At 38.7% G+C, this 26,209-nt stretch overlaps 2 protein-coding genes across 9 annotated transcripts in view; both read left to right on the top strand.

Annotated features, from left to right (window-relative positions):
- The window catches only part of LTBP1 (latent transforming growth factor beta binding protein 1), a 427,484-nt gene that overhangs the window by 272,825 nt on the left and 128,450 nt on the right, over positions 1-26,209 (top strand). For 4 of the 8 annotated variants that reach the window (XM_059943619.1, XM_059943620.1, XM_059943616.1 and 1 more), the window contains 6 exons: positions 6,159-6,326; positions 9,080-9,304; positions 11,467-11,489; positions 16,144-16,243; positions 17,064-17,162; positions 25,472-25,597. In XM_059943619.1, coding sequence (XP_059799602.1) covers positions 6,159-6,326; positions 9,080-9,304; positions 11,467-11,489; positions 16,144-16,243; positions 17,064-17,162; positions 25,472-25,597 — 741 coding nt within the window. The remainder of the gene's footprint in view (positions 1-6,158; positions 6,327-9,079; positions 9,305-11,466; positions 11,490-16,143; positions 16,244-17,063; positions 17,163-25,471; positions 25,598-26,209) is intronic. The other 4 variants (XM_059943615.1, XM_059943621.1, XM_059943618.1 and 1 more) reach the window with 3 other exon arrangements.
- LOC132377392 (GA-binding protein alpha chain-like) lies at positions 13,304-14,728 on the top strand. Its single transcript, XM_059943623.1, is given in 2 exon segments — positions 13,304-14,047; positions 14,050-14,728. Coding segments are annotated over 2 exon segments (1,350 nt in total). The 5' UTR covers positions 13,304-13,356; the 3' UTR covers positions 14,709-14,728.

The following is a 26,209-nucleotide window of genomic DNA, read 5'->3' as shown; positions in this document are numbered from 1 at the left end:
AGCGTTCTCCAGACCTGCTCCTACCTCTCTGTGGGAAAAGGTGAAACTCCAGGATTTCTCAGAGCCAATCCAAGAAAAGTATAATAACCTGTGCAGTCGGAGTAGGAAAGCTTTCTGACTTTTTAAGCTGCAATTAATTTTCTTCAGAAATTCAAGAGCTCCAGGATGAGCTGGGGAGGGTGTGTCCGCAGGTTCAAAGGGCCCAGGTAAAAGAATTTTGAGCCTGCATATTTGCTGTTTCATAATATTCTTGACCCATGGACTTGGTGCTCACTGACAGAAATAGAGGGTTAGAGAGGAGATGTGCTTCTGCCCTAACTCTGGAAATCATGAGATGCCGAACTCATCCCTTCGAAAAGCCAGTCATATTCATGAACATCATTTCTTTTTAGTTTCTGCAGCTTCCTTATGAGATATGAATTATTTTACATAATAGGAAACTGAAGCTAGGAGAGTTTAAGTAACTTTTCAAGATCATATAGCTTGTAAATGACATTTGAGGTTTAAAATTGGGTTTTGTGCCTCTAACTTTAGGATTCTAGATCAGGGATTGGCAAATTATAGCCCGTGGGCAAAATCTGTCCCACCGTCTGTTTTTGTAAATAGTTTTATTGGAACACAGCCATGTCCATTCATTTACATACTGTCTAAGGCTGCTTTCACGCTGCCGTGGCAGAGCTGAGAAGTTGAAACAGAGACCAAATGGGCCACAAAGCCTAAAATATTTATCTTGCCTTTCACAGAGAAAATTTGCTGACTTTTGGGCTAGATCAATGCTGTCCAATAGAACTTTCTGTGATGATAGACAGTGCAGATACAGAACATTTCTGATGTGATAGACACTAGTCACAAGTGGCTGGTGTGACTAAGGAATTGAATTTTAAATTGTATCTCATTTAAATTTTATCGAAGTAGTAGTATGTGGCTAGGGGCTAACAAATTGGATCTCATAGTTCTAGATCCTTTTTTTTTTTTTTTTTTTTATAAAGCTGACTGGGTAAATGACTGCTAGATCTCTCTAGCAGAGAGAGAAAAATGGGCTTTCCTTTCTGACTCGGTGGTTTTGTCCATGGTGATGTTGTTCTCCCCAGAAATGAGGCTGGGAGCCTCTGTGTCACCTCTGACTCTGTCATCTCCTTTGGTCTCCAAGAAAGTCATTGGGTCTTCATAATCGATTTTATGCCTTTTCCTTTCTTCCCACCTCCTCTGTGGCTGTCTCAGCTTATGCTCCTAGTTTTCCTCACTTAGTGGTCTCACAGCATCATGGCCTTGAGGTTGTACAGACAGATCTGTGCCAACTGTTTGCTCCTATATAAAAGCAGTAACAACCAAAACCGTGACAGTAATGTAGTAATCTTTACTGTGTACTTACTAAGTGCCAGGCACTGTGATAAGTACTTTATATGGATTATCAAATAAAATACTTACAAGATTTCTATGAGGCTTGTAGTGGTGTTCTTCCTGTTTCAGAAATGAAGAAGTTGAGGCACAGAGAGTTTAAGGATCTTTCCAAAAGTCACACAGCCTATAAGCGGTAGAGCCCAAATTTGAAACTCAATTTGTCTCACTCCACAAGCTGAGCCTTTAATCAGGAAGAGGAAACTGGTCTAAATTGACAGGAGCAAGTCATCTATTTAAGCGGAGCCACTATTTAGTCTCACTGTAAAATGCTGGTCTGACTCTGCAGTGGCCTCAGAATCATTGTTTTTTTTTTAAATTTTGGTTCTCGCAGAATTTATTTTTAATAACCCGTTTCCTGAAAAGGGTGCCTGTGGGCTCTTACTTCCCTAGGAAAGTCACCTGTCACTCCTTCTAACAGTGTTACTTGCTCCCCACACCTGCATCCCAGCACTCATCCCATTGGGACTTTAAGCTTTAATGGCATGAAACTCTAATGCGGAATTTCATCCAAGAAGTGAATAAGTATATTGGAGGTGTTTGGGGGAGGTGGGGAGTGAAAACAAACTAGTAGGAGAGGCTAGCTTATATGCTGTCTCCTCAAGTCTTCTCTGTTTTTCAGCTTCTTCCAAGTACCAGGTTAATTTATATCTGCTTAATAATATTTACATTTATGTTTGAATTGATAAGAGCAGCATGGCTTTGAAAGTATAATCAGAGTTGGTTGTACGACCCTATAATTAAGTACAAGTTGGTTAATACGTTATTGGGGAGCCCAAATGTGAGAACCATAGCATCTTACCTTCTTATGGTGGTTTGTTATGGAATCACCGTCAGCACTGGATATATGGTGAAGATTCAATACTATACTTGGGTATAGAGCTATATGTTTATTTCTTTGGAAGATTTTTCCCATGTCTGTCGCCAGGAGCAAAAGATTTGTTTTCCTGACTGACTGATGTGGCATTTCTAGTAGGGTTTATGCTTCTGAAATGTTTTTCCCTCTATACAGAGTACCTGAATCTGTGCACCTGAATCTTAGCAACACATCCTACAAAAAATACAATCTGCAAAACCCATATTTCAGGGTGCCTACATATATGAACCTACCAGCACGCTTTGTAATTCCTCCTCATTACTCTGTCCCATTCCCATTTCCACCAATTCTTTAGCAATCTTTGGGCAATATTGATTTTTTTTTAGTATAGTGTAAATCCTTATGATGCAATAGACTATATAATCGTGTTTATTATATTTTAAATAATAAATGTAGTATACTAATGAATTAGCCTTTACAACCAGCCTTTCAATCTGTGGTTAAAGATACTCAGACAGTAGAAACACCAATCATGCATCATTCTAGGTAGCATATTGTTCCTGGGTTTATGTATCATGTTGAATGTGAAAATGCTAGAGGTGTTTAATGAAATAAGTGAATTGCCATATAAGTCATTTGATATGATAAAAGAATAACAGGTGACTTAGGCATTAAAATAGAGGCCATTTTAAAGGGCACATCCTGTTAGAAATCTGAGGGAGGCATAAATTAACACTTTTTGATCCACATAATTGTAGAGCAAAGAAAATTTGAATCATAGGAGCATTAGTAAAATTTAGGTATGTAAGCCAGACCTTTCCAATGGCTTCCTCCTGGGATTTCTTCCATCTTTGAAGGAGCAGATTTTTTTATTAGTTAATGGTTTATTCTTATGTGTGCTTGGGGCGAAGCACAATGTTTATTTGCAACATGGTCTGATGTTCCCTGACACACCAACAGCTGAGTTTTGATGACTGTAAGCCAATGATTCTTATTCCCCTAAAGACCCCCACTTGAAGTGTGTTGGAAGCTGTCATGGAAAAAGAAAAACACCAGTACCCTAGCACTTAGGGAGAATCTCTGGGTTAGGAAATGATGCAAGGACAAAAACCTATAAAACAGAGACCTTTCAGGAGAAGATGTTTAGGAGGAATTAGCTTGCTTGACTTCTGTCATTATTCTCCACATGATAAAATGCCTAAAATTTTGCTTTTTCTGTGTGTGTGTGTGTGCGCCACGCATGGAGCCTGAACCAGAGACTTGCTTTAATGAACAAGCAATCTCTTATAATTCACTTACACACAAATACACATACTAATCCCTTAAAAACTGAATTGCTGATTTGGAGTTTGGGGTTAATCTGGGCGGTAGGCCTGATATGTTACTTTAAAGTAGAGTCCTTGGATGGAGGAGCAGAGTAAGTGTCACAGGGATGGTGCCTAAGGTAGTATCACTACCCTGGATATGAGGGCGAGGTGGATACCAGGGAGCGAGCGTGGACAAGGCAGCGCAAGGGGCCAACGTCACCGTCTGCCAATGTCCAGGGTTTGGGGAAACTCTCTGCTCTGCTTTAAAAGGCCCTTGTTCTTGGGATCTAGAACTAACCTTAATGCGATTAGTGTTATAATTAATCCCTACCACGTGTAAAATAGGCTCTTGTGAGTTGACCTGATGTTGTTTCTATGGAAATATGTGTTGTGAATTCCAAACACTTTGGTTGGAGAAGAAATTTTGGAGCAAAATCCTTGGTGAGCTGATTATCCTAGGACTATGTATATGTTCTTAAGATTATACAACTTACATATAGAGACAGACACACACCCATATGCTATATAAGTGATGGTCAGTCATTCCAGAAACTTATCCTTTTGGGGGTAATAACCATACTCTTAAGTTTTCTTTTTCTTCTGTGACCTTTAATCTTTCATAGCTGACTTGCACAGACTCCAGAAAGTGAGTAGGAGAAGGGAGAGGAAAAGACTCAAACTTCTCCCTTTTACCACATTTTTAGTAGTCTTGGGCAAACCTGGCCTTATTGGAGGAACTAAGGTTTGAAGCCTTAGGAAGGTCTCCTCTGCTCCACCTTCCAACTCACCTATATCCTTTTTTCGACTGTTTTCACTTTGTTGAAATTCTACCACTACAACAGTGATCAAGTCGTGTACAAATGCCCTTGAGAGGATGGAGATACCTGCTTTTATTAATAAGGCAGGCTGACGTGTATTTTGTGTCTACTCTGAACCACACTTTTAGCATATGATATTTTGAGTCTATACATTGAGCTTGTCATCTGTAAGTGAGGGAGTTATTGAGGCTCAGCCAGTGTATTAGTTAGCGTTCTCTCCAGAGAAATGGAGCCAATAGCGTGGGTGGATGAGAAGGGATTTTTAAGGAATTGGCTCACATGAATGTGGAGGTTGGCAAGCCCCAATCTGCAGGGTAGGCTGGCAGCCTGGAGGTCCTGGGAACAGCTAATGTTGCAGCCAGAGTCTGAAGGCTGTCTGCTGGCAAAATTCCTTCTTCCTCTGGGGAGATCAGTCTCTTTTTCTCCTAAGGCCTTCAGCTGCTTGGATAAGGCGCACCCACATCCTGGAGAGTCATCTGCTTGACTCAAAATCTACTAATTTAAATGTTAATCTCATGTAGAAAATACCTTCACATCAACATTCAGACCTGTCTTTGACCAGCTGTCTAGGTTCCGTGGCCCAGTCAAGTTGACACATAAACCATTGCAGCCAGTCAAAGTGACTTCCGTAGGTTATATTGCTGGCAAGTGGTAGACCCACTATGTGAGCCCAGGTCTGTCTGGCTCTAAAAACCCTTGCTCTCTTCACTGTGCTGTAGTGCTTTCATTGAATCAGGTTGTTTCTTGTAGCGGAGATGTCAGTCGTTTTGTGGGAATGAAAATTTAGCTCTGAGCGGGAAAGGAAGGTGATTTGGAAGTGCCAGGTGCTAGAGGAATTGGGTAAGGGAAAGACAAATTGGGAAAAGCTCATTCGGACGGTGATGCAGTAGAGAAGAGCTTTTGTTGACATGGGGAATGAACAGAGAGGTGACCATCAAGCTTGGTCTATTCAGCAGTGTTGACTTGGCCTGGAACTGGCTCTGCAGAACATTCTCCGTGCACATTTACTCTAGAAAATGATCTTTGTGAAGGCAGGGATGTGTCTTTCTTATTCTCATATTTGCCATATGTGCCCAGTAGCTGTTAGATTAATGAAGTCTCATCTACTAAATTTATAGAAGAAGAATCAGAATGAGAACTTAGGTATTGGATGACTGTGGGCTGATGTGCTTTTGCGATGTTTCCTGAGGGGTTGAGGATGTCATCTGTTCCTTCTCTGGTGTGCTGTCTGGCTGGACCGGGGGCCTTGTATGGCATTGCCAGTCAGAAGCTGTCCTCTGCCTCCCATTTGCTGGTCGCTGGCCTAGGATGAGACCGGATAGGGCCCTGCAGGCTCTCACGGTCCTCCAAGCAAGAAGAGTGATAGCTGATCTGTAGTATCTACTATGTTCAGTTCCTGATTTTCCATGATACCTGGCTGTTTACCAAATTCTGCCCTAGAACTACCTCTCTTATGGCTAAATACAAGACAACAAATGAGGTAGTGATTTTGATAATTAAGTTTTATAGTTAGGTTTATTTGGGCAGGTTTATTTTGGTTGAAATTATTTGTTCTCACTCACACACACATAGTTGATTTTCAACACTTACTAAAATGGAAGAAGGGACCAGAGACAGGGACGTTTGATGTCCTGACTCTAAAAACTCATTTGGTCAACTGACCCTAAATCAAGAAGGGTAGTGCCCTACATCTAGACAGATTTATTCTGAAGTATGACTTCTAATCCAAACTTTTAGGTTCATTTTACTATTATGTGAAATGTCGAACTGGTTTTTGTCGTTTCTTGGGTGACGTCAGGCCTTATCTCTCTGCTTCAGCGGATACCCCTGTGATCTCTGAGGAGAAAGGGCCCTGTTACCGACTTGTCAGTTCCGGAAGGCAGTGTATGCACCCTCTGTCTGTTCACCTCACCAAGCAACTCTGCTGTTGTAGTGTGGGCAAGGCCTGGGGCCCACACTGTGAGAAATGTCCCCTTCCAGGCACAGGTAAGACATGCCCCGCTGTGTGCTCACATTCATTCCCGGCCACACAAGCACACAGGATGATTTGGGCAGCTTGGGTTATTTGTGGTTTCTGACTTTAAAATTAGTTATTAATAATGCGATGTGTTTTTATCCCTTTTGTAAAAACCATGAACATACGAGGTTGAATCAGTGGAAAAAATTACATGCAAAGAGCTTTTCCCATTTGTGTGTAGCATTAGACTTCCTTTTGGATGTTAAGAAAAGCCATTGCGTTTTATCCCTAGCTTCTAGGGCCCTAAGTCTGATGTTTGAAAGTGTGGAGAGACCAGAAGGCCCTGTTGGACTTGCACTTTCCTGATGATTGCTCACCGCCTGCACAGCAGCTAGACCTGGTTAACTCTTTCACTCGTGTATTGAACAGGAGCCTCTCAGGTCCTGTTAAGAACATTGTGCTTGATTTCTCCAGTTGGAAATGGAGAAAATTATATTCACTATGAATATAATTGATTGAATTTATGCTATGAAGATTAATAACTCAAGGGCAGATCCTGCCAAAACTCCCATGAACCTCTGGGTGGGAGCTGAATATTAAGAAGTGATGATTCTTTATCCTTCAGTTGAGTACATAATGGCCTAATGCCCTGAAAGCATAAATTTATCTAAGTGCCTTGCTTATACCAGGGAGTCATCAACTTCTCAAGCAGGGTCAAGTAGAGTTAAAGAGAAGAGAAAGAAATATACCTGCAAATACTGGGCATGATATTATCAAAAAAGGAGTGGCCCCAGTTTCACTGGCATGGGGTAGGCATAAAAAAAGTCTACTCAGTTTCTTGTTCCATAGCGTGCTTCCCACATAGGGAAGTGTATTAACTCTCACAGGGCCATTTAATGTCTTAAGCCTATAACTTGCACTGTTGCAGACAAGTTTTAAATATAAATTTAACTATCATGAGCCACGTTTGTTGATGGCTAGGATCAGAAAGAACTGGTAAAGCAGAGAGACAGTATAATGTTGATGGTAGTTTGGTTTACTGGGTAAATTGACACATGTCCAGAAGGCCCTAGTATCCTCCTGTGGGATCTGATCCTCTCAGTATTAAAAAGTAATAATCAATTAAATTCATGATCTTGATAATTCACAGACCCACTTTAAGTTCAATTTTGATAGCTTTTGTAACCCTTACATGAAGCATACGTCAAGAAGGTAAATGTAACACTGGAAGACTTTTCCATAAAGCGCAGTAACTAAGTTTGAAAATAATATTAAAGATAAAATTTTGGCACTTAACCAGTTTTTAGATGTATGGTGATTTTCATAAGAGTAATGTTTAGTTCATTCATGCTTCAAATATTTGATAGAAAAACATTTTTGCTAGAAACATCTATTCTTCCACATGAAAACTGTATTTCATAGTTAAGCATAAAAATGAGGTTCTACCATTTAACGTGTGATCCTTAGAAAAACAAATTTTACCATGTTTTAAGGAGTATTTGGGGGTTTTATTTTTACCGAGAGCTAATTTTAGGTCCAGAACATTCAAGAGGAGATCTCTTGTTCAGTGGAAGTGAAAAGTGACTTATTTTACTTTCAGTTTTAAAAGTAGAAATAAAAACGTTGACCATGAGCTCCTTGGTGTCTGCATTTGGTAACTTGCCTCCAGCGCTGACACCAGAGGGCTTAGGTGGATTGTTCCTCCTCGGGCCACACACTGCCTTGCCGCTCTTGTCTTTCCCCTTGACTCATTCCTGGCGATTATGCAATGGAGGCTAGCAAATCACAGGTCCCCAGTCAACCTTTTTTTTTTCTTTTTTTAAAGCATACGAAACCACCTTCCTGGCGGGAATAGCAGTTCCGGGGCATAGAATATTTCCTAGCCCTCAGGATAATTTGACCAGTTGGTCATGGTCAGGCTTTTGCTCATTTGTCATCCCTCTCCTTGGAAATACCTACATTCTAACTTGGCGTGTCCTTTTTTCCTTTATTTCTACCCGTCATCTCTTTAGCATGTGTATTTCGCTGGATTCCTTTGCACCATCCTGAGAATCTCTCTTCAAAGCCACTTGCCCTGTTTCAATCCTTCTTAACCAGCCTCCCCATATCAGCTGATAATCTCCATCCTGGCTGAGTCCTTTGGTTTCTTCAACTGGAAACCAATTAGGATGATTTCAGCACCTCATTTCCTTCAATAGTGATTTCTTTTTCTTTTTTTTTAACCTTCTTGCTAGTCATTTAACTTAGATGTTACTGAGTTCCTGGTTCATAACTAGTGAAATTAGACCAAAGCAAGAGGGAACAGTCTGATTTCTGCTGATATTACACTCCCCCTGAGATATATATAATATATATAGTATGTTCTGTACCTAAAAATCTAATGTATTACATATATTTTATGTGTGTAATACATGATGTGATATAGAATATTAAATAGAAAATATGATATGTATGCTATCTCCTAATTTGTAGCTGACATATGTAATATATATAAAATATGTGCTCTCCAAATGCTATATATGCTATATATATATATAAAATTCTGATTGGGTAGGATAAGGAATTAACAGATGGAGAAATGTTTAGTAAAAGAAAGGGTTGGGTTTTTTCTGTAAATATGCAAGTTTGACAGAAATTCAAGCATTTTGCATCTGTTTTTGAAGTTTTTAAATGTAACTATATTAGTGATGATTTATTAAGAGATATTCATCATGCTGTTTTCCTCTGTATAAGTTTGCACTTTTAGATTTTTAAAAGGAATATTTTCCCATCCCAAATCTAGCTGCTTTTAAGGAAATCTGTCCTGGTGGAATGGGTTATACGGTATCTGGCGTTCATAGACGCAGGCCAATCCATCACCATGTAGGTAAAGGACCTGTATTTGTCAAGCCAAAGAACACTCAACCTGTTGCTAAAAGTACTCCTCCACCTCTCCCAGCCAAGGAAGAGCCAGTGGAGGCCCTGACCTTCTCCCGGGAACAGGGGCCAGGAGCGGCGGAGCCAGAAGGTAAGAGTGGAAATGGATCGCGGACCTAGCCATCTGTCTGTGGGTCTTTGCTTTGGTTTCCCCGCTTATAACCTCTAGAACAGGGGTTTTCAGCCTCGGCACTATTGACGATTTGGGGTGGATAGTTCATTGATGTGAGGGGCTGCTCTGTAGATTGTAGTATGTTTAGCAACATCCCTGGCCTCTAACCTCTAGAAGCCAGTAGCACCCTCCCCCTCCCAGTTGCTACAACCAAAAAGGTGTCCAAGTATCACTAAGTGTCCCCTGAGGGCAGAATTACCCCTGGTTGAGAACCACTGCTGCAGAGTAGTATGTACCTAACAGGTGGCAGTATTCCATGGTCATCTCAGAACATGGTCTTGTGTTTGGGAGCTACTTTTTCTTGGTGTTTATTCCTGGAGAGTGATTCACATTTTTCAGGGAGTAGCCTGAATTCATTTCTGTGTCTACAGGGCCATTTAATAAATATGTATTTACTTTAAGAAATGGAATCCATAGACTTAAAAAAGTTAAAGCGTCAACTGAGCATCCATGAAATAGAGTCTCACAGGCAGTCAGGGATAAGGGGAAGCAAAATGAAGAAAGACAGGATCAATGAAAGAGATCTTGGAGATCACCTAGTGAAGTCTTTTAATTTACATTTTGAGAAACCAAGACTTAGAGCAACTGACTTGCCGATGTCATACAAAGAGTACGTGATATGACCAAGGAGCACATTTTTCCGAGGAAGTGCTTAAGGCCGCCTACTCCAGAGGGAGACTAGAGACAATGGGCTTTGACTCTCTGGTTCGGAAAGAGGGATTATCTATCTCCATCTCTCCATAAAAACCAGCATGTCCAATACTTTGAATATCTTTGTCACCACAAAAGTGCTCACCCCAGATGGGAGGAACAAAAATCTTAGCTTTGTGTGGAATAGGTATTGGCTTTAATAAAGCTCCTGTTGGCCTTTCACACTTGATTCTTAGGTCAGAATTCAAGGTGTCCATTTATGGGTTTTGTGAGGAGAGAAGGTGCCCAGGTTAGTGAGGCGCTGGGAGCTTGGCAAGGAAGAGAGGTCTCTTTTCAGGGCTCTGAACCTCTGTGTGTTCTAGCCTATTTTATTCCCCTCTCTCACTTGCTGCATTTCTCCTTGGTTAGGCAGACGAGGTAGGACCTCACCTAGAATTGACAGTGCTGGCTAGTTTGCTCCTGTGCACTTGGCCAGATGTTTGCACCTCCTCTGCCTTGGCACAAGCAGGAGGAAATGGGCTGTGGTCCAGATTCTTCCTCGAGTTTCTTGGTGGTGGGTTAGACAGGATAGAAGGTTAATTGACTTTTTCTAACCACACGAACATTGCAGCAGTGGTAACAATCTGGTGCCCTGATTGGTTTTACAAGTTAATGCATCTACCTTTATACTAATGTTTATAGAGACGTTGACTCATGAGAAAAATCCCTGTGATTATTGATCTAAGGCTTAAGGACTAATTCTACATACTGATTTTTGAAAAGTGCTTCAAAATAGAAAGGCATAATCACTCCCGCCACCACCCTATAATAATGTCGATGATGGTGTAATCTGTGATTTGTTCAACATACTGATGCTAATCTCTCATTGGATCTTGCTGGCTTGTGATTTTTTTCATGATCTTGTTAGCATATCTTCCTGAAAATGCTCACAGGGCTTCATTAAAGATCACTATGCACTAAGACTGCAGTACCTTTTCTTTGGTCTCTTATTGAAATAGGGCGTTCTTTTTTAACAGTGACATCAGAAAGCATTTCAAACATTATTTATTATGTTAAGGATAAGTATAATGAATATGTTTGTTTTCCAAGGTGTGGGAAGTTCTACAAAATTGAGATTAGGCATGAAACAATGTACCAGGAAGTGTTGCCTCCTTTAACTTTTTTAGTTAGCAAGTGAGTTGGAAAGAACTTCATCACATCTGCTACCTGATCTCCTGTAATTGAGGAATGACATAGCACAGATACTTTTCCCCTGTCAGTCGTGTAAAATTCTCCAAAATGGTAGATGACCATAATTCTGCATTTGATTTAGTTTGATTCTTAATCCTGTTGGAGACATACTGAACTTTTGTTGCTTTTTAGAAAATGAAATATTATGTAGTGGACTGTCTTAAATTGTACTAATGTCCTTCTTTCTTTTTTGATTTTAGTGGCAACTGTACCTCCTGAGAAGGTAATTTATTCATTGTTTGCAAGTCGTCTTTTGTTACCTTCAAAATGACTTTCTTCTAGATTATGTGTGATTTTTTAAGACTTAAATACAGTAACATGTCTATTATGCATTATTTGGTTTAAGGAAATATAGCATTCATTCATTCAATAAATATTTATTGAGCACCTACTGTATAACTGGTACTACTCTGAATGTTAGGAAAACAGTAGAGAACAAATCAGACAAAACTCCTTGTTCTCATGGAACTTAAATCTAGGGAGAAGAAAACGATAGGACTAATGGGAATCAGGGGCTTAAATGAAATTCAAGGAGTCAGTTCATGGCCTGGACCATCTATGGAAAGAAAGGTTCTGACATGTTTATGTAATTATGTATTCTCAGAGTGCATATATATACTGAGTGATGTACTTCTTAATTCAACTAATACTTGACGTGCGTGTTTGAGTTAAATTGGAGTAGGAGCAGAGCTTACCCTTGAAGTTTATAATCAAATGCTGGCACATTGCTTCTTTAAAATTTTAGAGAAATTTTAATCTATCTTTTTTTGGCACCAGAAAAAGGCTATGAATTGTGAGATTTATCAGTAGAAAATACTGGCATTTGCTGGAGCTCTGTCCTATTTATGTAATATTGTTCTTTGTCTGAATATTTCTTTATTGGTAACATGAAAATTAGGTAATTATTAAATGTTTTTACATTTGTGTAGTGTTCATTCAGTTGGCAAGAATGCAGTAATTATTAGGATTTAGATGGGGCATATACATATGTGAATTATTATAAATAGTTTTTTAAATCTTTAGCTTATAAATAGGGGGATAAAATAACATAAGTGTTAAAAGTGCTGAAAGAATACAGAAAAAAGGAACGATTTTAGACTGATAGCATCCAATAAGGAAAAATGTTACATTATATTGACCCCAAAAGAGGTACAACAGATATGCATATTTTACATGCATATTTGCAGCTCTTGGGTAGCATTTCCAAAGATCAGTGATGTACAGTAGTTTGCAGTTTTGTTGATTTTGAATTTCATTCTGGTTGATGAGTGGGAGGAATCCTTTAGCCCATGAGTGGGCCAGCCAGCTCCCTGACAACCTCATCTTATCTGATTTTGTTCTCCTCTGTTTATGATTGAGTTTATGGTAACTCTCATAAAGGATCTGAAACAGGGCCTGAGAATTTGCTTGTGTACTTTTCCTGCAGTTTATTTGGAGAGGAGGCAGTGGGGAAAATGCAACCATAGGCTTTGCTGTCTTGACTTTTTGCAGAGGTCTCACGATATTAAAGATTGATGAAGAGAAAGCAGGGTGGTCCCTTGATGGGAAATTACGTGCGCATAGGTGCAGTGGAGGGAGGGGACAGCAAGAGGTCAGTTAGGGGAGCAGGAGAGACTCTGTTAGAAAGAGAACTTGGTGGGGGGGACACTGCTTTGGAAGGCTTGGAACACCAAATTGCAGTTGCGGTCGATGGGGAAATACCCTCCTCCTCAACTGGACCGTACATGTCTAAGTGGAGAAGTGACATTGGTTAGGAAGTAGGAAGTCGGCCGCCCCATGCTGCTGGGGGCGGGGAGTCAGGGGGCAGGTGTGGAATTCTGTCTGTAAGCTGCGGGAGTGGACTAACATCTGGTTATGGTCTGCTCCTTGCTGGCATTGACCATGGGCTGCAGGGGGTGGGGTGCAATTGAGACTGACTGGGGTCACCTTTTAATAGGTAATAGAAAAGCTAGTCTGTATTCTTAAGAAGAGGGGGAGACTCACCGGACAGGAAGCGTCTCGGAGACAGTCGGCGACCGGACGGCTCTAGGTGAGACAGAAGCCAAACAGGAGGAGGAAGTGGAGGGGTCAGCTTTTGAAATACTTCAATCATGACGAAAAGAGAAGCAGAGGAGCTGATAGAAATTGAGATTGATGGAACAGAGAAACCAGAGTGCACAGAAGAAAGCATTGTTGAGCAAACCTACACTCCAGCCGAATGTGTAAGCCAGGCCATAGACATCAATGAGCCAATAGGCAATTTAAAGAAACTACTAGAACCAAGACTGCAGTGTTCTTTGGATGCTCATGAAATTTGCCTGCAAGATATACAGCTGGATCCAGAACGAAGTTTATTTGACCAAGGAGTAAAGACAGATGGACCTGTACAGCTAATTTCTTACCAAGGAATTGAACCAAAGCTAAACATCCTGGAAATTGTTAAACCTGCGGAAACAGTTGAAGTAGTTATTGATCCAGATGCCCACCATGCCAAAGCAGAAGCACATCTTGTTGAGGAAGCTCAAGTGATAACTCTTGATGGCACAAAACACATTACAACCATTTCAGATGAAACCTCAGAACAAGTGACGAGATGGGCTGCTGCTCTGGAAGGTTATAGGAAAGAGCAAGAACGTCTTGGGATACCCTGTGATCCCATACAGTGGTCCACAGACCAAGTCCTGCATTGGGTGGTTTGGGTAATGAAGGAATTCAGCATAACCGATATAGACCTCACTATGCTGAATATTTCTGGAAGAGAACTCTGTAGTCTCAACCAAGAAGATTTTTTTCAGCGGGTTCCTCGGGAGAAATTCTCTGGAGTCATCTGGAACTTCTTCGAAAATATGTGTTGGCAAGCCAAGAACAACAGATGAATGAGATAGTTACAATTGATCAACCTGTGCAAATTATTCCCGCATCAGTGCAGTCTGCTACACCAACAGCCATTACAGCTATAAATAGTAGTGCAAAGGCAGCTAAAGTACAAAGAGCTCCAAGGATTTCAGGAGAAGATAGAAGTTCACCTGGGAACAGAACAGGAAACAACGGCCAAATCCGACTGTGGCAGTTTTTGCTAGACCTTCTTACTGACAAGGATGCTCGAGACTGCATTTCTTGGGTTGGTGATGAAGGAGAATTTAAGCTAAATCAGCCCGAACTGGTTGCACAAAAATGGGGACAACGTAAAAATAACCCTACAACGAACTATGAGAAACTTAGTCGTGCATTAAGGTATTATTATGATGGGGACATGATTTGTAAAGTTCAAAGCAAGAGATTTGTATACAAGTTTGTCTGTGACTTGAAGACTCTTATTGGATACAGTGCAGCAGAGTTGAACTGTTTGGTCACAGAATGTGAACAGAAGAAACTTGCAAAGATGCAACTCCATGGAAATGCCCAGCCAGTCATAGCAGTAGCCCTGGCTACTGCGTCTCTGCAAACAGAAAAGAATAATTGAGCCCAGGACCTTTTGGGAGTCCAAGGTCTTTCTTAAATGTTAGAGCAAGTATTGTTCTTACCTTTATTACTGAATTTGAATCTTCTTTTATTTCTAGACTGTACAATCTGGTGCATGATTTTTTTATAAATATTTCATACTCTTGTGAGAAAAAAAAGAAGAGGGGGAAATGTGGGAAAAAGTAATAAGTGCTCAATGTTTCTAGAAGATGCATCACAGCAGGATTAACTGAGATGGGGAGAAAGAGGAAGCTTGGGAGGTCGATTAGATGACCACAGGAAACTGAGAATGAGAGTGAGTGCACACGAGGGTAATGGGGGCTATGGATGTGGAAAAAGATGAACAAATATAAGGAATAGTGGAAATGGTCAGGGCTTGGAATGAGGAATGAAAGAGGGGGTACTAAAAAAGTGACTTTAAACCTGGACAGATTAATGACTGGCGTTAACAGAAATGAAGAAGGTGGAATCAGAGCCTGGATGCTTTGGGGAAGGAGTGGGTTTGAGGAATTTGTGGAATATCTAAATGGAATTACCATATAAGCACTCATGCCTACACAATTGGTTCTTTGATGACATACTCAGGCAGGATATCTGTTTTATCAAAAGCAGAAAAGGTGGTAAGGTAAAAGGGAAACAGAGGCCAGGGGAGTGAGCCTTCTGGAAGATGACAGTGATTAAAGCAAGGAGTGCTTTAATCAGGAGTGGTGAGCACTCTGGGCCCGCAGTGCTGTGAGTGAGGTCTCAAACCCTTACCTAGCCCGATTGTTCAGTCTGCAGGAGCCCTAAGGAGCTGTAACTGGAAACTGAGCCCTGGGTGCCAGTCTGTTTCTTTGCTTCTGGTCCAGAGGACAGGAGTGGTCAACAGGGTGTGTGAGGTGCTCCTCCAAGTCCCTATTTTTCTGTTGCTGTTTGACTACCAGTATTCTGAGAGGTGGAGGTGTAAAGTTACTGTAATGACTGACTGGCTTACTGTATTTTAATGTATTGTGTGTTCTTTGTTATGGCACGCCTGTATCCATTACCTAATCTGCGAAGTGTGGCTGGTCATTTCATTTGGGCAGAAGCCACATGTGAATGAGGCAATGGTGGAGTTCTCCTCTGGGGTCAGTTTTGCCTTGTTCCAGACCAAACATGGGCCCCTGAGCCAAGGCATTTGTTTAAAATGTCTGAAGAGACCTTTTGCTTTGGGCCCCCGGGAAATGGGTGAGGGTGTGTGCACATGTCAGCACTGCTGGGAAAACTCAAGGGCTTAGTATAGTAGCAGCACAGCAATGGTTCATTTTTTTAAATTTCAAGCAATTGCACAAGTTTTTGTGTACCTGTGATATTTGTTGCCTTCCTAAGAGTAAAATTTATAAAAATAGTAATATGTGGAAACTAAAAATTCCTACTTTCTGTTTTCTTCTTTTTCTCTTTTTAATACAACCATCTAGGAAATACCTTCATTGGATCAAGAGAAAACCAAACTTGAGCCTAGTCAACCCCAGCTCTCTCCAGGCATTTCCACTATTCATCTGCATCCGCAGTTTCCAGGTAGCCTGTGTTGATTTGTGCTGTTTGTAAGAGTACTCTGAATAAAAGAGTAAGATGAGGATTTTTTTGTGTCTTTGGTTTTAAAGTTTTAATCAGGAGAGTTCCTAAGTGAAGTAAAATGTGAAATACACTTATGTATATTAATATACTCATATAATGTTAGTGTAAGTATGGTACAGTCAATCCTTCTTTATCCATGGTTTCACTTTCTGTGGTCAGCTGCAGCCCAAAAATATTAAATGGAAAATTCCAGAAGTAAACAATCATACATTTTAAATTGTGCATTGTTCTGAGTAGCATGATGAAATCTTGCGCCGTCCTGCTCCATCCTGCCTGGGACGTGAATCATCCCTTTGTCCAGTATCCATGCTCTATATGCTTCCTGCCCGTTAGTATAGGAAAAAACATAGTATATGTAGGGTTTGGTACTCTCTGCGGTTTCAGACATCCACTGGGGAGGTCTTAGAACATATCCCCCGCGGATAAGGGGAGACTACTATATTATAAGTATTATAATGATAAAATTTTTTCACTATTTTCTGTGGTCAGGAGTAGTATATATTATTAGAACATTATTGAGGTTCATCATTTGATGAAGGGTCATTTTTCTTGGCTTCCAAATTGCTCTCAGATATTCTTGCTAAATGTTGAAACCAGGCCTACAGGCTAATACCATGAGCTTTAGGGACCCATAGCTGTTCCTGTATCCAAGAATTACTGTGGTATGTTGTTAGATTAAATTATGCTTGCATTTTGAAATGGGATCTCAATGCACATAATAGCCTTTAATTTTCATTTTATTCCCTCCTTCCTCGTATAGTAGTGATTGAAAAAACATCACCTCCTGTGCCTGTGGAAGTAGCTCCTGAAGCTTCAACATCAAGCGCCAGCCAAGTCATTGCACCTACTCAAGTAACAGGTAGGTGCAGTATTGATGTCACAGAGCCTGTGGAGGAGACGTGGACATGAACTTCATTTTAAATGTAGTGTCAAAACTGTATCACATGTATCACAAGATTGCTCATGGCAGAGTAAGTCATAAGAGCAAGTATTTGGAAATAATCTAAATATTGTTTAAAGGAAGAATATGTTTAAACAAGTTATGGTACATATGCAGTGGAATATCACATAGCTATAAATGTTTTAAAGTATTCAATGTTGTGAGGAGATGCTTATGGCAAAATATTAAGAAATATAGAACACAGTGATTCCAATTTTATTTTTTAATGTTTACAAACAGAAAAAGTTCATCACAGTGTTTAACCATCCCCAGTTGATAGGATCATGGATAACATTTATGCTCTCCAATATATTTTTATATATTTTAAAATTCTTTATAATAAACATATTTTAATCATTCGTGACAGATTATAAAGATTTATCATAATTTGTAACCAACAGCCTAAAAGTTAATATCCTTAATGTATAGTGAGGTCTTATACATCAGCAATAAAAATGCTGATAGAAAAATGGAAATAATGTAATCAGGTAATTCATAGATAACATACCAAGAAACATATATGTAATAGGAAATTTCAACTTTACGAGTAGTCAAAGAAATGCAAATTAAAATGAGAATTCTTTATTCTTAACAAATTAGTATTTAATTTTTACTAGAGTGAAATTGAGGCTCTCACACATTGCTGAAAGGAATGTAAACTAGTTCAACTTTTCTGGAAAGCACAAACTGGCAATATGTGTCAAGAACTTTAAAAATCTTCAAGACTTTTAAGTCAGTATCCCATATTAAAATAACTAGTATAAGGAAATAATGTCCCCCCAAACTGTTGTAATGGTTTATATAAATGGACACTTACCACAGCACCATGTATAATAGAGAAATAGAAAAAAAAAAACCTAAGTATTTAACTATAGGGAAATAGATAATTATATCTACATTGAAACAGTATGCTACCATCAAATACTACAGTATTTTTGAAGAATTTTTGTTAAAATCTCTCAGAAAATGGTCACAAGATATTGTTAAATACAAGATGAAGTATATAAAAATGAAGGATACAGTGTATTAAACCATATACATATAGCTGATTCACTTTGCTGTACAGCAGAAACTAACACAACATTGTAGAGCAGCTATACTCCAATAAAAATTTAAAAACAAACAAAAAAACACAAGGATTTACTGTACAGCCCAGGGAACTATAGTCAATATCTTGTAATAACCTATAATGGAAAAGAATCTGAAGGAGAATATAAATATAAAAAAAAAAGACATACATACATTGAGAAAATGCTAGAAGAAAATACACCAGATATTAGCAGTGATTATTTTTTGTAGTGGGGTCTGAGAGGTTCGGATGTTGTTTCATTTTAGAATTTTTTGTGTATTCCACATATTCTTGTGTGGAAATATAGTATTATAATCAGAGAAAATATCACTAAAATGTATCACAGCAGCTTAAGTTCCTGATGTCATTGCAGGATGAGGCTGGCAATGAGGTTGGCAGAAGCTAATAGAGGAGTTTGCAGCCTCCCTTAGAATTTCACCTCTTCAGAAACATGACATGCATCATTTCCAATAGAAATGTGCTTGGTTAGATGTGTTAATTAGTGGGATTGTGGTGATCATTTCACAATGTATACATATTAAAATATCAAGTTGTACACCTTAAATACATACAGCTTTTATATGTTTTAAAAAACCAAAAACTTTTACCCATTTTCTCAAAATTGTGGATGTAATTTCTCTTAGATACTTGAACTGATACAGCAGACTAGAAAGTGTTTTTAAAAAGCACCCCGGCCCCAAGGTGCAATGCAGTTGACTAAATAGTGCAGAGTCGCATCATGGACCCAGCAGTGTGTTTTCACTTACTTCAGGGATACCCTCAAGGCGCAGCTGCACCCAGAGCCATGGTCTTCCCACGTGAATGCAGGGCAACTGCTCTTTGGTTTTACTATAAATACCGAGTAAAGTGTTATAGAAATGTTAGCTATTCTAAGTATTTCTAGTGATACAGTGAAATGCTAGTGATTTTTTTTTTAAATGGCTGTGGCTAAAATTGTTATTCTCTGTTCTGAAGTCACATGTATGTCTACCCACTTTATTAATCCCATCTATGAGAGGCTCTGCTATGCAGTGCAAGGCATACAAACATGTAATATACCGTCTTGGTCAGCGAGGATCTTCTCATTGTTTTTATCAGCGTTAAAAAGAAAAATTGCAGTCTGTCAGTGCAAAAGTTCTTTCAAGTACTCTGTTTCCATTTTCCAATGTGAAGGCATACTTTTGTGCCTTTTTAACAATGGCTGACTTCAACCATCAGACTTCTTGCAAACTAGCTTTGTAGAGGTTAAGTTTGGCTAGATAAAGGTAGTTTCATCATTTAAATGCAGGCCTGTGAGGAATAATAAATTGCAGTTACTCAGCTTCAACTGAACTGTGGAGCTGATTGAAAAAAATGAAAGTAGCTGTGCTATATGAAGTTGTTAGAAGACAGCTTAATTTGAGTTTGGCAGAGATACAGGGCTAACATCTGCTATCACATGTTTGAAGCACAAATATTTCCTTCCAGGAAACAAGTGACATTGAAATTTTATTTTCATGCAGCATTTGTAGGTGCTCCGACTTCATATAGTAAAAGAATCTTTCTAAAACAATCCATGGGGAGAACATTGTAAATAGTCTTTGAATTTAAATGGCTTGCAATTTTTGGAGCCATACTATATGATCTGTAATCTACACTAGAACAAGAGGACTGTTTTGTATCAAATTTAATTGAAATCAAAATATAGATGTTCCCATTGGTTTTGATAAGAGAGCCAAACATGTAGATTGAAGGAGCAATCTGATCATTTCTCTCTGAAACATTAGGCAGTGTTTTTTTTGTTTTTTGTTGTTTTGTTTTCCCCTAGAACACAAAGGAGGTAGATGTTTGTCACTCTTAGTTTCATCCATAAATTGAAGAAAGGAATAGAATAATAAGTAGGTGTCTAAAATAAACAAAATAAGCTCCACATTGCTCAACGATGATATCTTTATGATGGTGAGACTGGAAGTAGCCTTTGCAGATTTCATCAGACTCACTTTGACTTGCAATAATTATAAAGTGAGCCACATATTTGCAGGGAATAAGTGTGATACTTTCCACTCTCAGCAGCTCAATTGGTGGTTTGCAGTATTATTGGCATACTGTTTCCAAATAAATGATACATTTCAGCATATAAATTCTTGATTTAGCATAGTATCTTAATAGCTCAAGGATAGGTTGGAAAATCAGACCTTTATTTCTCTGGCGAGTATTTACAAAGTGGAAACATCTGCTTCAGTTGTTGTGGGACAGCTTATGCTCTTTGTGGGGCAGTTAGGAAGCCAGGGCATTTCTGTAAACCTTTCCGTGAGTTGACATTTGATGCCTTCCTCCAGCTCTTCCTAAACTTTCTCCATGGCCCTTGCAGACCAGCCAGAAATTATTCCTTGACTTTCATGACTGCTTTATGTAAACCTTTGTAATCATCATGGCCCAAACATTATAACAACTATTTTGCTCATTGGATCTTTTCCAGAACGCAGAAATGACCACTTTATAAAAACGTTTGTCCCTGAAGCATATTACCAGTATCATGACAGCCTCAATAAACTGTGTACGCTAATGGAAGGTGAACTTTTTTCCATGTTAAATCATCATGCTTTAATATTTCCAGCTTTGTTTATTTATTTATTTTGAGTAATCACATGATGAGGAAAAAAGCTAAAGGTCAGCATACTCATTTTCATATTTTGTCAACAGCTCTCTTTTTCATTTAATTCTTAAAAATAAAGACACCAAACTCTTAAATCCACCACTGGCCTTTTTGCCGGGATAAATAGAGCATTTGGTTTTCCACTGGCTTTTGGTCATGGCTCTTTTTCCAAATTCTAAATGGGCTCCCGGGAAAGAAACAGTAAGGTCCTTGGCCCAGTGCAGGTGAAGCTGTTTCAGGGGCCACATGTAGTAGGAAAGCATAGGGCGGTCCTGCAAACCCGGGGAAATGTGATGGGTGTAATGAAGGAGGACACCTGGAAGAGTCCAGTGGGAGCAGTCTCTTGATCTCTGGGAAACCAAACATGCGGTAGAAGAGAAGACATTATCATTAACCAGAGTGCCCGGGAGACCAGTAATTAGTGCTTCCTGTGCGAGGCTTTGCCATATTCCCGGTGCTTGTGTTGACGCTATCAGCACGTACAGAGAAATGTATGTTTTGACCTGTACTGATCCTTTCCATGGGAACAGGCTCACAAGCCTATGTGTGAGTGACCTCTTAGAAAAACGTAAAGCATAATGTCTGTGCCCCGCAAAACACAGAGAAAACCAGCAGCTTTTTTTCAGTTTTAAGACAATACCCTCAGGACTTGGCTTTCTGTATAACTTATATGTGATCAAGAATGAAAGCGTAAAAGACAAGGAGGGAAAGCATGGGAAGAGGTGGTGGGAGACATGTTTTTAAAGTTTTAAAATAGGAGTAGCAGTAATTTACTTTTTACCTTAAAAATGGTATTGATCAATTTTTTTGGTTCCTTTTTTTTTTTGAGGCGTGGTTGACATAACATTATATAAGTTTAAGGTATACAGTGTGTTGGTTTGATACATTCGTATATTGCACTATGATTACTACAAAAGCATTAGCTAACACCTTTATCATGTCACATACTTTTCCTTTTTGTGTGTTGAGAACGGTTAAGATTTAATCTCTTAGCAACATTGGAATTTATAATACAGTATTGTTGACTATAATCTGGTAAATTTTTTGATGAGTAGTAAAGAGAAAGCGGAGGTGTTTTGAAGTTGTTATGGCTTTCTTTTTTTGTTTAACTTAGAAGGGTGGAATCCTCTTAGCAAATGGATAAAAGGTATCTCTGAGGACAAACTGATAAGTTACATTCATCACTGGTATATAAAAAAAAAAATGGGGCAAACAGTGTAGAAATCAAGTATAGGTTAGTAAATGTCCCTCCGCTCCTTTGATGTATCTCTTAGTACCCTCTAGTGGTGTCAGAGTAACATTTTCTTACATACGTTAGTACCAACTGGGATCAACATTTTCAAGCTGCATCTTTATATACTTAATCTGAGGTAATCAACTAAAAATCCTCAAACTTTCCTCATAACTCTTTCAACCTCATAGCTTCCATTTAAGATACTAGATTGGAAGGAAAGGCTATTATTATTCATTTCTTAAGACTAAGGAATTAAAATTCTTAACCATTTCTCCTATCTTAGAGCTGACTTAAGAAGAAAAGATCTAAATATTGGCACACTGCTATAGGAATGTATCTCATCTGAATTAAGCATCACATATTTTTGAAGACTTTTGTTCACACATGTAAAAAAATCCATCCTAAAGCTATGCCTGAATAAGGACAAATAAATATTTGGTAATCAACAAATTGGTATGTGGGGGGCTGGGGGTGGGGCAATGAGTACTGATCAAGCCTTTCCTGAAAACCCCAGATGTACAGCCTTTTAATTCTGAATTCTTGTTCCTAGTATATTAAGTCATCTTCTAATTTTTCTTTTTGCAAATCTGATCAATATGTCTTTTCTGTTTTAAGAAAATGGCAGATAAGAACATAATGGAAATAATTACAAAGAAAATCAAGAAATCTAAATACCAATAATATTCAAAGAAGGCATCTACCTACATTAAGAATAGATGGTTAAAGATGTGCTTCTCACACTATTCTACTAAAGAATTCTTATAAACAGAGAAGGGAGTTCTTACCTGAGGGTCTAGGAGTAGAACCTGGAGAAGATTACCTTTTTTACCTGCAGATTTTTGTGGCACATAGAAATAATAATTTTTTAAGAAAGACTTTTCTGATTATAGAAGTAATCATACCTGTTCATTGTAGAAATTTTGAAAAATACAGGAAAATATAGACAGTACAAATCCCTGTAATTGTAACACTTAAGACTTATTTCCTTCCAATCTTCTTTTCCGTGTATAAAATAATTTAGATCATATCCTATACTGTAATTTGTACCTAACTATATTTTCTTAACAAATAAGCATTATCCTATCCTGTTAATGATTATATAATGATGTATGCTATGTATGTGTCATAATTCATTGTTTTATGTTGTTAGTATCAGTCACTTAAGTCTAGGCAATCATGTTGTCAAAAAACCCATGTTTTTTTAGCCTTTTGGATTATTTTTTCTGTAATTTGATATTATACTGACTATAAACAGTCTATTTTTCTGATAGTGAATTAGCATAAATAGGCTCACTAAAGATATAAGTAACTTGTAAATGTGCGGTTTTTTCATAATCCAAGTGATTTGGTGCAAAATACTGCAGCTCTGTAGTCATATGCATCCTTATAAAGCCTAACAACTTTTCAAATGACTTGCATCGGTTGTCTTAAAATCACAGCACAGTGAATAACACTTGATGAAAAATGAATGTGGTTTGGGTTTTGGAGAGCAACCTCAACCCCAACTTAGGTCATTTCCAAGTGAATTTTTGTTAAAACACTGTTTTTCACATCTTTCTTCAGAATTCACAGTGGGTTATTGGTGACAGTAGCATGCCTGTTTTTCTTTTCCTTCAAACCATAGATTGCTCTAACAAAGGTGTGATTTAGCTTGTCATGCTTGAGGCCCCGTCTTCCTCCACTGGGCCACTTGGGCTCATCCATGATCTCATCTGTTTTAAGCGTTGTTTACTACGTGATGACAGTGAGATACTAGCCCAAGGGAGTTGTTATAAATGTGCTGTTTCTTTGTTATCTATTCTTAAATGACTTCAATAGGAACAACCACAGTAATCAGTAATAATGGCTAACTTTTTTAAAATTTTATTTATTTATTTTTATCTTTGGCTGCGTTGGGTCTTCGTTGCTGCGCGCGGGCTTTCTCTAGTTGCGGCGAGTAGGGGCTACTCTTCATTGCAGTGGGTGCTCATTGTGGTGGCTTCTCTTGTTGCGGAGCAAAAAATCTGGGTGTGCAGGCTTCAGTAGTTGCAGCACGTGGGCTCAGTAATTGTGGCTCGCGGGCTTAGTTACTCCACGGCATGTGGGATCTTCCCGGACCAGGCCTCGAACCTGTGTCCCCTGCGTTGGCAGGCGGATTCTTAACCACTTTGCCACCAAGGAAGCCCAATAATGGCTAACTTTTATTGAACACATGTAATGTGCCAGGCATTGAGCTACATGCATTATTTAGGTTAACTCTTTTGAACTTCACGCTCTGAAGTTGGTGCTCTGATAATTCTCATTTACACAGACAGAAAAGTGAGGCTTAGATTGTTTAAGTAACTTGCTCTTTGTTACAGAGCTAAGAAAGGGCAGCAAGGTTGGTACCTGTACTGTCCTCCAAGGCTGGGCTTCTGACCACCAGCTGTGCCCCCCTCCCCCCACTACTCTATTATACATTCTTACAAAGATCATTGAAATCAACAGCCTGTCTTGGAGTAATTCATCTCAGGTCACCTTTGAGTCCTCATGTCCTCTTGGTAATAAAGCACATTGTGATGGCCTTCACCCACTGGGAGCTCCTCTCACCTTGCCTTGACCACAGCCTTGTCTGTGAGTGGAGTGAGGACTCGGGGCTCATCTTCTCAGGCTTCATAGAAGAAGCCAGTCTCATGCAGGGATCAGGAGGAGAGTGAGGGAGGAATTGAGCAGAGAAGATTTGGAAGAAGATTCTATACTAGTATAAATAAAATATGCTCCTGTTGAAATTGGCAAATTAAGAGTAAGTTACATCCAGAAGTTCTGCTTTGATTAGAAGTGGTAAATCTTTCTGGAGAATTAATGAGAAATTTGGAAGGAGGTTGAATATAGTTTTTGGAACTTGAATTTGGCCTGCTAACGAATAGAAAGTTACCATCTATTTCTTATCAGGAGAAATCATGTGATTAGTCCATCATTCAAAATGAACTGGAGTGGATAGAAACTCATTGATGGGCCATCTTGGAAATTCAGAATTGGTAAACTATAACGTTTAACATGGCCTCTTTCTGAATTTCCACCTTCTCCAGTTCATCTTAGAAGTTGTTTCATCAAGAATTATTGATGACCTTGGCTGGGACTAACTGTGATCAATTATGAAATGATGGTCATCAGTAATCAAATGAATTTATACTTGATTTTAGAGTATAAAATTGTGTTTTCTAATTGCATACCTGGCAATAAGGGAATCAGGAAACACAAGTAATTGTTTGCAAGTAGCAATGGAATCTTTGTTTATATCTGTTTTTCCGTACATTTTTTTATTTTTAAAGAGATCAATGAATGTACTGTGAACCCTGATATCTGTGGAGCAGGACACTGCATTAACCTACCGGTGAGGTATACCTGTATATGCTATGATGGCTACAAGTTCAGCGAGCAACAGAGGAAATGTGTTGGTAAGAAGAGACACTTTTGGTAGATGAGATTATTAAATATCAAATATTTGCACATAGAGAACATTTTTTTTATCATGGGGAAAATGTTATTATGTTTAATTTTTAAAAAATTTTATCCCTGAGCTAAGGGTACTCAAAAAGAGGTTCAGTAAACTCCTAGGAGGCTCTTACCACTTGGTTCAATGCTACCTACCTTGCCAAGTGTAATACAATTACATAAAGGTGGAATAATTTCCCAAAGCTTTTCAGGTAAAGAATATAAAAGTAAGAGCTCTAGAAATAGCTATCTACAAACATATTTAGCAAAACAAATTAATATATTCTGCAGTGAAGAATTATGTTCATCTAAGTTCATAAAATTTGATTTTTAATAGGAATTTCTGTATTGAAAATCAATATATGCTGACACAAAACTATTAATGAATTTATAAAGTAGGGATCTCATATATGCTTCTTTGGGGAAAAAATGAATCTCAAAAAGGGGTGTAATAGTGTTAAGTAAGTCATTTTAATGTGTTAACACTAAATTTAATATCTTTTTTTTAGAAAAAGAAAATTCAGCACTAAGAGTTATAAGGCAAATATAGAGCAACAAAGGCATATACCTAATTA

The sequence above is a fragment of the Balaenoptera ricei genome, chromosome 13 (assembly GCF_028023285.1).
Source record: "Balaenoptera ricei isolate mBalRic1 chromosome 13, mBalRic1.hap2, whole genome shotgun sequence".
NCBI classification, from domain to species: domain Eukaryota; kingdom Metazoa; phylum Chordata; class Mammalia; order Artiodactyla; family Balaenopteridae; genus Balaenoptera; species Balaenoptera ricei.
This window is presented reverse-complemented; position numbering and strand designations above follow the sequence as displayed.